General features: G+C 37.6%; 2 protein-coding genes across 3 annotated transcripts in view; one reads left to right on the top strand and one right to left on the bottom strand.

Annotated features, from left to right (window-relative positions):
• Window positions 1-16,806, top strand: part of DOCK1 (dedicator of cytokinesis 1) — a 529,562-nt gene that overhangs the window by 226,864 nt on the left and 285,892 nt on the right. For both annotated transcript variants that reach the window (XM_040361423.1, XM_040361424.1), the window contains exon 27: window positions 1,484-1,579. In XM_040361423.1, coding sequence (XP_040217357.1) covers window positions 1,484-1,579 — 96 coding nt within the window. The remainder of the gene's footprint in view (window positions 1-1,483; window positions 1,580-16,806) is intronic.
• The window catches only part of INSYN2A (inhibitory synaptic factor 2A), a 67,961-nt gene continuing 57,083 nt past the window's right edge, over window positions 5,929-16,806 (bottom strand). Inside the window, exon 4 of the mRNA XM_040361425.1 lies at window positions 5,929-8,485. Coding sequence (XP_040217359.1) covers window positions 8,302-8,485 — 184 coding nt within the window. The 3' untranslated portion in view covers window positions 5,929-8,301. The remainder of the gene's footprint in view (window positions 8,486-16,806) is intronic.

Below are 16,806 nucleotides of genomic sequence, written 5' to 3'. Positions count from 1 at the left end.
TGGTTCAGACATTAATGGCTGTGTGTTGAGTTATACAAGCTGTACGCTCACTACTTTCAATGTAGAAAAGTGTAATTTCTTCAGTGTTGTCACATTAAAAGATAAAATAAAATATTTACAAAAAATGAGGGGTGTACTCACTTTTGTGAGATACTGTGTGTGTGTGTGTGTATGTATGTGTGTGTATATGTATATATGTATATGACTGCCATGTGTGGATGGACATTTTATGGTTACACAACCTATCACATTGCTATAATCTTTTTATATGGACTATAAACTCAAGGACTTATGAATAAATGGTTGAGGAACAAATCATTTGAGTTTCCATTATTTCCTATGGTAGAATTTGATATTCAAATCTTTGATATATAACTGCTTTGGTTTACAAGCATGCTTCCTTATGCTCGCAATCCAAGGTTTTACTGTATGTGTGTGTGTGTGTATGTATGTGTATGTATATGTATGTATATGTGTGTGTGTGTATATATATATATATATATATATATATATATATATATATATATATATATATATATACACTTTAAGTTGGCCAGCCATATACTAATAGATTTTTGAATGAACATTCATGCAAAGATTCAGATTGGTACATACGATGGCTTGGCAAATTTTATTCAATTGTACTTCAAAAATACTTTTCCTTTTAACATTTTGATTTTGGAGTAAATGGACTGTTCTGAAGGAAAACCACATTCACTGTTGGAAATGTGTTCATACAAAAACCTGTGTGGAAATGTGTTCATACAAAAATCTGTGTGTGTGTGTGTGTGTGTATGTATATATATGTATGTATATATATGTATGTATATATATATATATATATATATATATATATATATATATATATATATATATATATATATATGTATGTATGTATGTATGTATGTATGTGTATATATATATACCCTGTTTCCCCAAAAATAAGACCTACCCTGAAAATAAGACCTAGCGTTATTTTCCAGGAGGGCTGCAATATAAGCCCTACCCCGACAATAAGCCCTAGTTACAAAAATGCTTGCAAAATCCTATAATCCACTCTATTACAGTATTATATAATGTACAATGTGTGTGTTTCTGTAATATAATTGCGGGGAAGAGAGCTCCGGCGGGAAACAGAAGTGCAGGGCGGCGCTATAACAAATGTATTTGGCACAATTATATTACAGAAACGCACACATTGTAAATGATATACTACTGTAATAGAGTGGATTATAGGATTTTACAAGCATTTTAACTGAGTTTACACTGGGGATTCCTGACAGGCAGGGAGGGAGAGGGGGAGAGAAGACCGCACATTACATGGTAAGACCTACCCCGAAAATAAGCCCTACTGTGTCTTTTGTTGGCATAATTAATATAAGACCCGGTCTTATTTTCGGGGAAACACGGTATATATATATATATATGTATGTTTTGCCTTGACACATGCACCAACATTGTGTTTTTTCTTTTTTTTGTATAGGGACCAACCCAACGTCACGTTCAAATTATCATGGAAAAACTTCTGAGAACAGTAAACCGTACTGTAATATCTATGGGACGAGATTCAGAGCTCACTGTAAGTGACTTATACCAATTATAAAAGTATAAGGATTAGCTGACACATACGCAATCCACAATGTTCTACAAGTTTTCACTCTCACTTTACTGGTAAAATATTTGGTGACTGGCAGGGGGTTTGTACAGCCTGAAAGAACAGTCAGAAGGCAGTTAATTTACAGAGGTTTGAATACCCAGTTAAAGCTTTATCATAAACTGTAAAAACTCAGGGATTACATTTTATTTTTTACAGTTTAAGCTATCAGCTTGCTAGGGAATCAAACCACTGCTCCACACACAGCATGGTGGTCTGGGTCTCTAGCCGTCTGAAACCTCAAATCCAGTGTTTCAATCATCAGTTCACATGCTCTTGTTGCTTGCAGTACTAGGCAGGGGATGTGTGACACGTCTGGAAGCTTGGACTGTTACACTCTTTGTTGAACTGCAGTAAAAATGACTGTTAAAGGGTAACTTCACTTTCGTGGGAAAAAGTCAAAGAAAAAATATAACCTATACAATTGCGACCCAAGTCATATTGTAATTGAATGTTATTAAAAGTTATCTTTCCTTTTTCAATCTGCAGCGCTGTAATTTTCTGTAAATTCAAAGCTCCCAACTGTCCCTGATTTCGAGGGACTGTCCCTGATTGTAAATGTCCCTCTGTCCCTCTTTCCTCCTCATTTGTCATTTGACCCTCATTTTGGTCTGACCTGTATAGTTGTATTTAAAATGCACTTTTTAACTTTTAAAACGTGTTTCTCAGTGCTAAACTTTTGATCCAAACTTTAAATTGCTGCATTTGTAAATTTCAAAAGTCGATATAAAGTAGTAATAGTGGTGATAAAAAAGCCCTTTTGGGTTTAACAAATCTTTTTTGAAAGGGGTTACTTCTCCTTTAAGGGGGCTTGGCAGGGTTTTGTGTCCTATGCCTTTATGCTTTTAATAGTAGGTGTCCCTCATTCCCATCTCAAAAGGTTGGGAGGTATGTAATTTGCAATGCAATATGGCTACCTGGAGGTGTTCTGTACACAGAATGTGTACAGAACGCCCCCCCCCCCCCCCCCCCCAAAAAAAAAAAATTCCTGCTTGTGTGATTGGCTCACTGATTTTCCCAGTAAATTCTGGACTAGGATACAAGCCAGATTTCAGGCGTCTCCTGCAACAAATATGTAATTTTTGGTGAGATACTCCCAGTGGGAAATCACGTCTGAGGCTCGGTTCACACTGCTGCGCTGCAATTTTGTTCAGTTTTTTTGTCCTGTGTGAGGTGCGATTTTACCACAAATTTACAGTGAATTTTAGGAGTTGGACATTCTGCGATTGATGTTCTAGCCAATGGAATCGTAATGTAAAAAAAAAAAAACTTCCTGTGTTTTTCCTGTTTTTTTGTGGCGAGTAGTGTGGTGGAATTCGCACATATGTGAACCATCAATGCGATTCCAGAATAATTTACATTGATGTCTATGGAGACTAAATTCGCAACACTGTTTTTTTTTTTTTTTTTAATTCACAAATATTATAAAATACTCCATATTCTCAACAATTAAGTAAATAAAGTGCATATTTGAAGTGTGCTCAAAATACATAAAATATATAAAGTGTCCAGTGCAATAAGTCCATCAAGTGACTTGTGCTTCAATCAAGTGTGTGATCTTCTCATTCCACAGTGCTTGCACTTTTTGTCCTCCACCTTTCAAACTAAAGCCTCACCCAGAGGTAATAATCGCAAGCTCTCATCATTCTCACGGTCACAGGATCCAATTTCTTCCAACCACTACCCCCTGTGTTGATGTGCTTAGCACTGTGGAACAAGAAGATCATACACTTGATTGAAGCACAAGTCACTTTGTTGATGGACTTTTTTGCACTGGATGCTTTATATGTATTATGTCATTTTAATGACACTGGATAATTTAGAATATGGACTTTATATTATGTTCTTTTGAGTATTTAATAATGATTAGGAATGATGATATTTTTTGGATGAATTAATATACAAGTAGTATATGAATTGATTATAATTTTAGGTTTATTAAGTACAGCGTGGTCACAGAATTTTTCCTTATTGTATTGTTGGAGACTCCCTCTGTGCTTATAACTAACCATACTGAACTCAATATTTTTAGTTGTGGCTTGCAGAATATTAATTAAGACATTCATCTACGTAATTGGGCAATGTGTTCCTAGTTAAGTACTGACATGCGGTAAATCAATAGTAGGCTCTTGCTGGTCCTCCTGCTAATTTGATGCAACACTTGTAAAGGGAAAAAAACACTCCAAAGCTGAGTTACAAAAATGTAACTAATAGCATTGTTTACAGTGCTATAGGAGCTGTCTGGATTGTATCCTTTAAAATAGATATTTGGGCCCAGATTCTCAAAGGAGATACAACGGCGTATCTCCAGATACGCCGTCGTATCTCTGAGTCTGAGCCGTCGTATCTAAGTCGTTTCTCCACCCTTCTTTTGCATCAGAGCCAATCAGAGTTCTCCTACCACAGTTGTCAAAATATTTCACAACATTTTTTTTTTGATAAAATATTCCGAATATTCGAGAATACTTTCTCCGCCCTTCTTTTGCATCAGAGCCAATCAGAAAAAAAAAAAATTCGCAAAATGTTCGCAATAAATTCGCATTAGCGAAATTTCGCAATTTTTTTTTTTTTTAAATATCACGAATATTCGATTTTAGCGAATATTTCACGAATATTCGGCTATATATTCGTGATATATCGCGAAATCGAATATGGCGTATTCCGCTCAACACTACTAATATTGAGGCGGTTTTATTTCTTTCTAGTGAGTGCAAACTTTGGAAGGTGGTGGTAAATCACGAATTGGTGGTGCATAAAAGCATGAAGTTTTTGAGTACAAGGGTTAATCATATATACTTAAAGGAGCAGCACAGGGCCGGTTGTACTGGCTTATCAGTGACTATGTATGTATTATCTCTTGCAAAAAGTGCTGGATCAAAATTATATTTCTCTTTTTACCTTGCCCTCACTGCTCCTTTCTTCATCATAACTTGACATTTAAATTGGTTGTCAGCAAAACAGGGCAACAGTAAAGCCCTGTACACACGATCAATCCATCCAATGAAAACGGTCTGATGGACTGTTTTCATCAGTTAACAGATGAAGCTGACTGATGGTCAAACGTGCCTACGCACCATTGGTTAAAAAAACGATCGTGTCAGAACGTGGTGACGTAAAACACGACGACGTGCTGAAAAAAAACGAAGTTCAATGCTTCCAAGCATGCGTCGACTTGAGTCTGAGCATGCGTGGATTTTTAACCGATGGTCGTGCCTACTAACGATCGTTTTTTTTCTATCGGTTGGGAATCCATCGGTTAAATTTAAAACAAGTTGGCTTTTTTTTAACCGATGGCGCCCACACACGATCGGTTTGGAGCGATGAAAACGGTCCATCAGACAGTTCTCATCGGTTTAACCGATCGTGTGTAAGCGGCCTGACATATCCTAACATTGTGACAGTGCTTGGACCTAGCAACCAATTGCAAGCATAGGAGAACAGGGCCTGGAATCTCCAGGTAGCTTCTCTCGCTGCAATAAAGGTAGTGGGGGGATTGGAAAAGGGGATATTTATGAGGGTTGGGAGAGAGGCTTTTTTCAGCGACACTATCGCCTTGCCCCTGTATGGGTAAAGTGTTGGCATCTCAAACAAAAAAGAGCAAGGTTTGACGTAGCGCATGTTTCTCTATCCATTAATTATTTACAAGAGTTTGTAGAAACGGTTGTTTTTCTTGTCCAAAAGTAAGATGCTTTATATTTTTCAGATACATTGTTCCATTTGTTTCAAAGAATAGCTATTACAGAATAGTAGATTGTTTTGATTTCATGCCTACTTTTAAATTCTGCTACTTGTGAAACATTTATAAGGCTAGAAATATCTTGCCTCAAGGTTTTCTCTGGCATTCAGCATACTTTGTGTTGGTAATCGATCTAAACATGTTTTTTATTATTCTCTGAAATATATATTTGTTTTGATGTTTTTGCGTTTTCCTAAAACATTTTATATTTTGCGCCAGTTGAGGAAAGTCTCATATACTTTAGACTCCAAGATGTTAAATATTTTTATTACTTAATACAAATTTCTGTAGAAAAAAAATGCAGCTTACTTACCTTTTTTTTTTTTAAATATGAAGGTGCCGAAAATGTCTCTTAAGATCTACATACAAATCATCAATGGCATTTTAAAATAATCATCTTTAACAGTACATCGGATTTGATGATGGCTAGTAATTGTTTATTTTTTCTGAGAGGTGTAGTTTGTGGGGAAAAAAAATGCAACCTGTAATATCAAACCAAAACCAGTGTTTAATTTTTATATACTATTCTACTAGTGTATTCATAATTTATGGGCAATACTTTATTTGGGGACTTTAAAACATTGTTTTAATTGTGCAATATAAACATATGTATCTTTAATTAAAAAACATTAAAAAATACAGTAGCATTTTTTTCAACCCCACCCATCAAGTGAAACAATTGCACTTCCTTCTTGGCACATAACCACTATTCCTTTTACACATACTAGTTTTATACACAAAAATAATTTAATATTTTTTATGTACAATTTTAGTAGCCCTATTAAGCAAGTCTGACATATCCAATAAAGCATATTTTTACCTGGGCATAATTACAATTTTGTACAATATTAATGAAAAATGCACAATCCTCACACTAGCTTCAAATTATCACATAGTGATAGAAAAAAAAGCACCTTCTACATGATAGCTTTTTACCTTGAAACCTGCCTAGATGAATTTTAACTTTTTCATTTCAATTTTATAAATCTATACCTTTTCAGCATCTTCACCATTTAATACATAGTTTTTGAAAAATAGTTTGATTCACATTCTACAACTGTGTTTGGGTACAACAACCTAGTACATAGTATTTATATTCCAGGTTGGAAAGCTAAAATTCTCTCCCACGCACAGATTAAACTCTTGAAAATATAGAACAGTGCTTGCCACATGATTTATCTTCAATTCTTCCTTTTGTAGGCATAAGAAGATATTATAAATTATTTGTATAATAGATGGTGCATTTGCAAATGTAGTAACCAGATCTCTATATTCTATTGGTTTTTATTTATGCCTTTTCAATGTTCATGGACTTATTACGTGACTTTGTATGTTAAACTATTTGTATTAAGTGAAATTGTGATGCTAGATGACCTAATGGTTTAAACAATTCAAACCTGTATACAGCTACACTTATTTATCAATATAAGCAGAAAAATATATATTTTTTAAAAGCTTTAAGAAGCTCTCTGGGAGGCAGATATTTTCAGAAATGCTGCAGAAAAAAATGTCTAAAGCTTTAAATAAACTTGGCCATAAGGCATATTGCAATTATTTCAAATTGCTTAAAATATTATATAGACTTCCTTCGAGACTTCTTTCTTAAGACTTCAAAAATAAAGTTTAGCCACAGGATCTAGTGTATTGAGTGGCATATAACAGTTGCATTATTCCTTATCTTATACATATTTTTCAAAATGATTACAATCAACCCTAAAGATTGCAATTTTTTTTGCTAATAAGAGAAACTTATAATTTAACACGGTGTTCTTTAAATATTAAGGTTATTTTAAATTGCTTTCATTTCAAATTGGTTAAAAAATATAAATATACATAACTTCTGTTTTTAACTAACTGACATAGAATAATGTATATTACATTTCTCAAAATCATAATTTTTTTTATTGAAAAAAAAAAATGTCAATTTGTATGACCATTTATAACAAACATAGTGCCAAACTAAGATAAGAATTAAAAATAAATAGATAAATAAATATTGGCTTCTTGTATAATGATATGGCATTGGAAACTTCAGAATAAAAAACTATTTCAGACCAACAATATTCCAACTTTAGTTAGAATTTAAATATATATTTGTAATAGTTTGGGCTTTTTGGGGTAGGAAACCATAAGAAATTAGGTCTAAGAAAACAGTGTCCCGTAGCCTTGACCCTGTCAACGAACAATGAGATTAAAGGCATGTTCTGACTTTGGGATATGACTGGCTTTTTGCACTTGCTCAGATTCAATGTCTTTTTTCTAGAACATTAAACATAGCATGAGAATGACTGAAATCAATTATTCTTTAGCACGGGAAGGCAAATACACACACTTAGTCACACCTTTGAGATTTTCACTGGTCTCCGACCACTTGAAAATTTGTGCTTTCTCCAGATTTTGATGTGCTGAGAATTGCACATATCCCCTGCTTGGATTTCACAAGAAAATTTAAAAATGAAAGACCCCTTCTACTGTAAGGCTAAAATCTTTCTTCTGCTATTCATTTGAAACATAAAGGCTTTAGAATCCGGAAGCAAATTATATGCGTTGCTTATGCTGAACCAATAGGAAAAAAAGGAAGCAATTCAAACTTCCAACCATATTTTTTTTTCTTTTTCTTCGCATTTGGTAATTCAGATTTTAAATCCAGATTTTGTATCCCAAAAACTGAAATGCTAGTAAAAGTTGGCATGTTGTGGTGTTTGTTTTTATTTATTTTTTTATACCTTGCTCCTGCAAGTTGAGTTGCAAGTATAAAGGCCTTTTTGGTACGCACAGTAGGTATCTGCATACTGCCCAACCATTTTACTTCTTGATAACATCAAGTTAACAAGATCCTTTTTTTGAGTGAACTGTTGAATTTCACACGTGTGCCTAAGATGGCCCAAGGCTCAGTATTCAGCAGACTTTGCTAAAGAAACCAGAGTTTCCATCTTCCGTGTTTTTTAGATTCTGTTTTGGATTTTTGCTTGGGAGTTGATGTGTAACTCTCGGCAGGGTAAGGCAAAGGTGCAACCTGAGTTTCCTCAATGGGATGGAGTTTTTTCAACACTGGTTGGAGTTTGTCTTCTTGCTGTTTGAAATCCAGTTCAACACTGCAATGTAAAATACATGGGGAAGTTGATTAGTTGATTATTATTTTTTTGTATTGAATAGAATAATATTGCAAGTTAGACAGGCCACAAAAGAAGACTTAAACTAAGAAGTAAACTAAAATGAGACAATAAGCAAGCCGCAAACATTTATTCTAGTTATTGCAGTCAACCTAACTTTGATTTATTACTCAATTCGGAAGAGCAGTAGTATTGGCTTGCGTGTTTTGGGAAGCAAAAATGTACATTAGTTGATTCAAAATGTATGTAGAGCTTTTTTTTAAAGCTTCGAATAGATGATGTAAGATTAAAACTCATGTCAGTTTATTTTTTGCTATCTGTGCCCAACTGGGGAAGATTCCTTTCTTTATCCTGGCAATAAGATAAGTCTTCTAAAAAGTAAAGGGATTACCTCTCTTGGCTGTCATAAAAAGTATTATCATTGACAGATTTACCCTTGCCTCATGTTCTGGTGACAATGTTAGCCTATTGTATTTACCATCACTTTGTTTCTTGGTGACAATAATCTCTAGGACAGATAGGAGGGGTGCATCTCCCTTGCAGGGACACAGACAGCAATAAACACTTATTGAAGGTTTTCTAATCCTTCCCCACTCAACCATGCGCCCAAAAAGGCTTATGCATATATTTTATGCCCATCACCAGCCTATTTTTTAAGATTTTCATAGATTGAGGAAGGTTAATGTCTGATGCCCATGAAGAAAAAAAATTGGATGGTGCAATTATCACCAGGATAACAATAAAACTTGGCAAATTCCCACTTATCCCTTATAAACTAAATGTAAACCCTATCTGAATAATATTTAGTTCATCATAAACTGTTACCATCTTGTATTTAATAAAACACCTTTATTTCCATCTGTTTTTCATCATTTGTTGCATCTCAGTGCTTCTGGTCTCCTGCAGTCTTTCAGCCACTTCCTGACCACATGTACAACAGTAGTGACTGCATTGCATTTCTCAAAGTGCATTTACTGATGGAGACAAAAAGTGGACCATACCTTCATGTTGTGTTGAAAGGCCCTTGCAGTCTCCATCTGCCCATGTCAAAGAGTTAAACAGAAGGAGCACAACTGGGAGACCGAGATATATAGCATGTCACCTTATGTCAAGAAGTGCCTGAACAGGAACTGTTATTGGTGGGGCTTAACAGTCAAATTGGGGACTCGCTTGTGCTCGCTAATGCCTGCACTTACAGGCTGAGGCCATGGTCACATGAAACCTTTAAGGCAGCGCTTGGACTTAGAAGCAAGCCTGTTCCTCTTGCACAGTTAACTCTTTGTGTATGTTTTACTCCCATAACCTCTCCCAATGGATGCAGCAATTCCGAGTGAGTACTGTGGAGCCTGTACCCCACTCCACCAGTACAGTCCAATATGTCGCCTCACTCCCAGTGACATTTTGAAACTTTTCCCTGACACACACACAAATCATCTCTTTACATGTTCCAGAGCTTCCTCATCTCATTCCCTAGGCCTCCTACTCTCTCTGCTTCTCTTCTGTGACACTTCCAGCTAGGTACATGGGATACCCTGTGCTGCCATATTGGTGCCTGTATGTGGGACACAGTTTGCTAGGGAAGGGGCCAAGCTCGCAAACCCCCTCTCTACCAAGGCCCTCCATCACCCCTCCCATGCCTACTGGCTAGCTGCATATGCACCTGACATTATTCCGGTTGCCCCCTAGCAAAGGCAGTACAGCCTCTTCTCCATCCACAGTGGTTAGACCCTTCTAATGTGTCCACACTGACTTATCTTCATTCCCCTTCCAAGTCAATGTCTTTGATATGTCTTGCGTGCAACCATTTAGTGACTTTAGATCAGGCAACCAGGTTTAACAATGAAGTTCTTTACTGAAGTAGTTAAATTTAATGGATGAAGTTCTCAGCAACATCTTCCATACACATTACCGTATTAAGTCCCCCAAGTGCCCTTTTTATGTGTCTCTGGTGCTCCTTTGTGCCACATGGGGTGGTCAGGCCTTGATTAGGTGAGAAAGTCCATTTAGCAGCAAAGTCCATATCCCTTGGAACCGCGACTCCCACAAGGGGTGATAAAAGTAGCAAAGTGGTGATTCCATCCTCAGCAGCCCTCTCCTTCTCATGTGAGAGCAACCTCAAGCCCTTGACCTAATAGAGTTCTCCTTTTATATGCTTTGTCCATTAGGGGGGTGGCACTCTTCAGAAAAGCCCAGGAAAACCTGGCTAGCAAAGTTAACCCTTACCCACCAAACCACACCACTTCTGCTCAGCAACATTAAAATGAAACTGCAGCTCACATAGAAGAAAATACATTAAACCCAGAAGTAATGAGCACAGCCAACAACGTATTACCTCAGTAAGCACCTGCTTATACTTTCATGGCAGATCACCAAAGATTATTTTTAATCAAGGCTGCCGATTTAAAACTATTGAAAAATTTTTTTTTTTTTATGTTACATCCATGAGATTTTAATGATTTGGCTCATATGTACGTTAAAGGAAACTGAGAAATAGGTGGACTTTAACCAGAAATGGTGGGTGCTTGGCTGTCTTGTGGGGCCCAGTGATAGCTGATATTCCTCTGAGCCCACGTTCACATTGGGGCAATTTGATATGTCGATTTGCATGCCAAATCAGAGCCTATTGCCACCAATTTAAATTCAGAATGTATGTCTGCACTACTTTTGGCAACTTCGGGGGCGATTTCAATAGACATCTCTGCCTGAAGAACCTGCACAGATGTCTGTCAAATTGCCCCCGAAAGTCAGACTGAAATGCCGGTTTGAAATCGCGTGAGTTCAGCTGCACTTACACGATTTCAAACCCACCCTCGCCAAATGTTGCTAGTCAGTAAAAATATTGAAACCAGAGACAATCAAGCACTTGGCATTTGGAAGAGAGATCAGCCATGGCAATTTCCGTATTTCACTCTGTACAGGGCTTCTTTGAAGAAAAAAATAAACTGGTTGTTAGATTTAAGGTGCTTTTTAAAAGTTGTCAAACAGCATACACAGCTCAGTTTTTCAGCTTTTAACGTTTAATGCAGTTTTGGGGACTTGTGTTGAAAGTGTACTTATTTCTTTTGACGTTTAATGCTCAGTAATTGCTGCACACGGTTCTGATCCTTCTCTTTTTAAATGTGAGATCAAAACGTACAGATTTCTGTCTGCCATTGCTTAACTCTCTGATAAAATAAATAATGAAAAACTAGACACCATCTTTAGTCCAACATATGCTCCTATTCCAGGTATGGAATCAATCAGACGATATCCATTAGGGAATGTCAATGCAGTTTGAGTTAAAGCAAAACTCTAGGCAAAAATCCTGCTACTTAGTGGTTTATAGAGTACAGAGACCATAAGTTTATCTAGGGCAGAAACTGATGAAAGTAATTCTAGTATCCCCATACCACACTCACACTATGTTCATTTTAGTAGGTTAACCTATCTGTTTTTAAAAGAGGAGGCCTGATACCTGAGGAAATCCTCAGCAACACAAGGAGAGCATACAAACTTCATAGTCTTCAATACAAGGTTTCCATAGTGGGATTTAAAGTTGCACTTAAGGCAAGTCTAAAAGGCACATTAATGCAGTTCTTTGTTCATTAATACATCATTAACTTTTTTATTTCAATCAATACAACTTTTTTTTTATCTGTAGCAGCCCTCATACAGTAGAGTTTAGACTGGCAGAGGGAGAAGCAGCAAAATGAGCCAAACAGTTGTGCTGAAATGCTAACAAGAAGCATTCTGATAGGAGCAGAGTGATAGAGAAAACAGCTCATTGGCCTGATGCTTATATTTTCACTGTCCAGTCACATGCTGGGGGTGGGACAAGACCTGTATGTCTTTCTTGCGGGTACACTCACTTCTCTATTGTACCTGTTGAAAAATCCATGATTGCCATCCAAGTTGAACTTCAAACATAGACAATCTCCTGCACTCGGTAGCTCGATCACTTTATGGTACAACCAGACTCTTCCGTTGGAATGGCCAAAAGTCTTGCTGCCCTTCTCAGAATAATGGGTATTCTTGAGACTAAAATGTAAAGAAGGAAGAGAAGGGCACACCGACCTTGTGCATTACCTTTGGCAATGTTTAGTTTATTAAAATGTACAAAGATCATGGCTACTCCCAAAACAGGTTAAAATGTAAACGTATTCATAACTCCGTCAGCAGGGATAGATGCCTCCTAAAGGCCTTCTACTGAAACCAGACAGCCGGAGGGTCCAGACGACATATATTACGGCTGTAATATATGTTGCCTGGACCCTCCGGCTGTTTGGTTTCAGTAGAAGGCCTTCAGGAGGCATCTCTCCCTGTTGACGAAGTTTTGAATACGCTTGCGTTTTAACCTGTTTTGTGAGTAGCCATGATCTTTGGCAATGTTTAGTTATTAAAATGCACAAGTTCGGTGTGCCCTTCTCTTCCTTCTTTGAACTTCAAACATGTCTGCCTTTGTCCATCTCCATTAGAGAAGACACGCGATTAGTAGTTTACACAAGAAATTGATTTGCCCCCAGTTCGTCCCAAAAAAAACAAATACACTGAATTTCAGGTAAAGTTTATCGGCCTTTCTGTACTTTCGAAGAAGGTTCTTAGTGTGAAAAAATAATGCAGTCACATTATCCTAAGGCAGTGTTTCTCAACTCCAGTCCTTAAGTTGCTCCAGCAGGTAATTTTTTAAGGATTTCTTGCAGATGAAACGACTGTGGTAATTATTGAGGCAGTCAAACTGATCAAATCACCTGTGCAAATTAATGGAAAAACTAAAAACATGACCTGTTGAGGCGCCTTGAGGACTGGAGTTGAGAAACACTGGTCTAAGGACTGGTAAGATGCAATGTACAGTGTTGCATATATTTTTTTCCTCCTGTTTAGTTATGCTTAATCTCTGTATGCTATTTTTAGTGGATAAACTGTGCTAACCAAATAAGTGAATATACTGTGACTGTAAAACATCATCAATTATTCAGACTCATAATTTAAAGCATGGATGCTATAAATAAAAAATACAAAAAAAACATATATCAAATAACAAGAAAAAAAGAGAAAAAAGGAAGCTTCCTGAAGACGCATGATTGGATGCGAAACACGTAGAGCAGGGGTGGCCAACCAGTGGCCCACGACCTCTTGCTCTGGAATGGCGGTTTGGCAAGCCCAGATCGCAGGTTGTCAACGTGCCATACCACAGCATCAGTGTTGTGAATGAAGCCGGTGGTAGGGGAAGAAAGTGGCTGCAGAGCAAAGCCCCATAAGCCGATGCTTCCTCTACAGCGCCGGATTGTGCCACAGGCGGAGTCTATGGCAAAGTGCAGCTAAGTGCAGCAAAGTGCAGGATAGACACAGGTGCACTACAATGCACCCGCAGTGTGGGTAAACCGCAGCACATCAGTGTGAAAGCAGTCTTAGGCCCTTTTCATCAGCCCGACCAAATGGGACCTTCAATTCACCTTTATAGAGCTACAGATGTCTGTTTACGCCCACCTACCTCCAATCCAAAAAACAGAAGGGAATTTGTCCCCTTCCATCTGGGTGGATCGGAGAGCCTATAGAGTAGCCGTGACCTGTCATCTGCCCGCTCCACTCATAATGGCCCGCGATTGGTTACCAAGTTGCTTAAGTGGTCCTTGCTCTTCAAAAGGTTGCGCACCCCTGACGTAGAGGCTTCTGGGTAATGCCAACATCATGTCCTGTACTGAACTTGCACAAAAACTAGGCTTGCAGCGCACGCCGGTTCCCAAAGACGGAACGGCACAACACAAGCCCTAAGGCACTATACCATGTGAGTTTAAACACTTTTTAAGATTGTTTTTTACTAAAAGCATAAGGACGTTGCGCAATGATGGTCATATGTTTTTTGAGTTTCTAAAAATCCTCCTAAAGTGAAAACAGCAAGGAGCGTTCATTTGATTGACCAGTTGGGAAATCCCAGACAGATTATAATACACTCTGATGAGAAACAGCTGATCCTGGCTCATTTAAGGTGGTTTTTGAGTGTCTATTTTGGAAGGTGGTGGTGTAACACGGATTGGTGGAAGTTTTACACAGTATCGCAATCAACCCAGAAGGGCTTTTGGACCACTTATTTGTGATTAAAGCAGGGGGCTTTACCTTTTTTTTTTTTTTTCGTGTTTGATATATTTTTGGGGGATTTTTTTGAATTTATTGCATCCATGGTTTAAATTATGAGTCTGAATAATTGCTGATCTTTCACCGCCACAGTATATTCACTTATATTTTTTTAGCACAGGGTTAGTGCAGTTTATCCACTAAAAATAACATACTGCATATCACTTACCGTGGTGGAGAATTTGTGACTGTAGCAGACCCAATATTTAGAATAACCACAAAAAAAATATATTTTTGTACACAATTGATTATTGCACCGGTGACACAATTTCACCCATGCTTAAAATCTAGCAGAGAAAAATTGTGTTTCCTCTTTCCAGACAGGACTGTACATATCTCAGGACTGGATGAACATAGATACCAGTCCTTTGGCAGGTAAATCTGCTCCTATAATTGGATCTAATTTGTGTATTTAGCTGTTTGCCTGGAGTTTCAATGCTGCTTATGTCAATGTGTCAATGTGTCAATGGTCTGATGTCACTTGTCCTGTGATGCCAGTGAGCACTTTGCTGGAGAAAATAAGAATTGAATAGTAATATTTAGCAGGGAAAAGTGGTAAATATGGGGCTATGCTCTAATGGGTTGATTACATTTTTTTTGCTTGGTAAATGTGGTCAAAATTCACTTTACAAATACATAATTAAGTGCAAGGAAATTGAAAAAGGAACATTTGTGCATGTAAATGATTGGATGATGGCTAAAGTCACAGTGCTAAGAGAAAATTCCCTTGCAAAGACATCCTCCACCCCACAGTCCTGATGTAAACAGACCAAATGGCAAGGGGATGTGTAAACATATAGAGCAGCAGTAATGAAAATCTGCCACTATATCAATTAAACTCTCCTCCACTGTAATACATTGTGGCTCTTTATGCAGAGTGTGCATATTGTGTAAAAAGAATAGAAATCCTAAGCCAATGTTTATGGACTCCTCTAACGAGACATTCCTGGTCTAATGACTTGGGCTCTAACAGCTGCCATGGTAATTCAGAAAAGGTTGCATATTATTGATCTGGAATTTTATTTATCTATCCAGTAGTCAGAATAATTACACCTACGATGTTCTAATCTGGTACTTCATGTGCCCTGCTGCGGGAAGATGTAATTAAGAGGTTTAGATTTTTTAAGCTTTATAATGTGCTAATTATAATAGGGGGAAAAGGCATAGTTTGTCATTTTATAGCAGTTCCCGTAAGTTATTATTCTTCTATGTAGTTGGACACAACAAACTTATGCTTTGAAATTAGTGAAGGCAGTATTGGTAACAAAGGTTGAAAACCAAAAGGTTTTCTGATTGGTTGCCATTAATAATGTTTTAGAAACTCGGTTTTCTGGCCTTTTTAACAAAGAACGTCACTCTAATATAAAACCGGTCTGATATTTCAGGGTAGATATGTTGAGATCTCTTAATAATAACAAGCAGTTTTGTCTATTTAAATGCAATATGCAGATCTGATCTCCTAATGCATGTGTGTCCAACACACAGCCCACAGGCTGAATATGGCCCACCAGGCCATTTCAGTTTGCCCTTGCAACCAGGGCTTTTTCTCAGCAGAAACGTGTCAGCACTCCATTCTGCCATCTCTGGCTCCTGCCCTTAGATCTCTGCTCACTACTGTAACGTGTAAACACTGAAGTCTTCTGTGTTTGTAAGGGCAGGTTTCCTCTCAACGCCTCTCACAGATTCATGCATGCCTTTAATAAACTGCCTTTGCAGGTAAGGGGAGTCTCTAGATAAAAACAATCTGTGCAGTTTTGACCAGGGTTGAATAATACCTTTTGCTGTTCGTGTAGGCCATTTATGTACCTCCTGAAGCCTGACTGAAAAACTCCCAGAGATTGCATCATCTCAGCTTGCCTTGTTAGGAGTTGTGAAGACACTCCCAGCTGTTAACGTTTGTTTTCACCATCACAGGAGCGAACTCTTGAACACTGAGCTCAGACCAACTGCGACTGGGGAGAGAATTCATATGTGAAGGCTTTGAGTCTGAGAAAGAGCTCACTCCTGTGATGGTGGTGGTGAACAGTAAGAGCTAGGACTCTTTTTAGTAATGTCCCATCAACAAGGCAGGATGGGATGCCATTTTTAGTCAGGCTTCAGGAGGTACATACACTATCTCACAAAAGTGAGTACACCCCTCACATTTTTGTGAATATTTGATTGTGACAACATTGAAGAAATTACACTTTACA

Source organism: Rana temporaria, chromosome 8 (genome assembly GCF_905171775.1).
Source record: "Rana temporaria chromosome 8, aRanTem1.1, whole genome shotgun sequence".
NCBI lineage: Eukaryota > Metazoa > Chordata > Amphibia > Anura > Ranidae > Rana > Rana temporaria.
The sequence above is the reverse complement of the archived record's forward strand: the minus strand, read 5'-3'. Positions and strand labels throughout refer to the sequence as shown.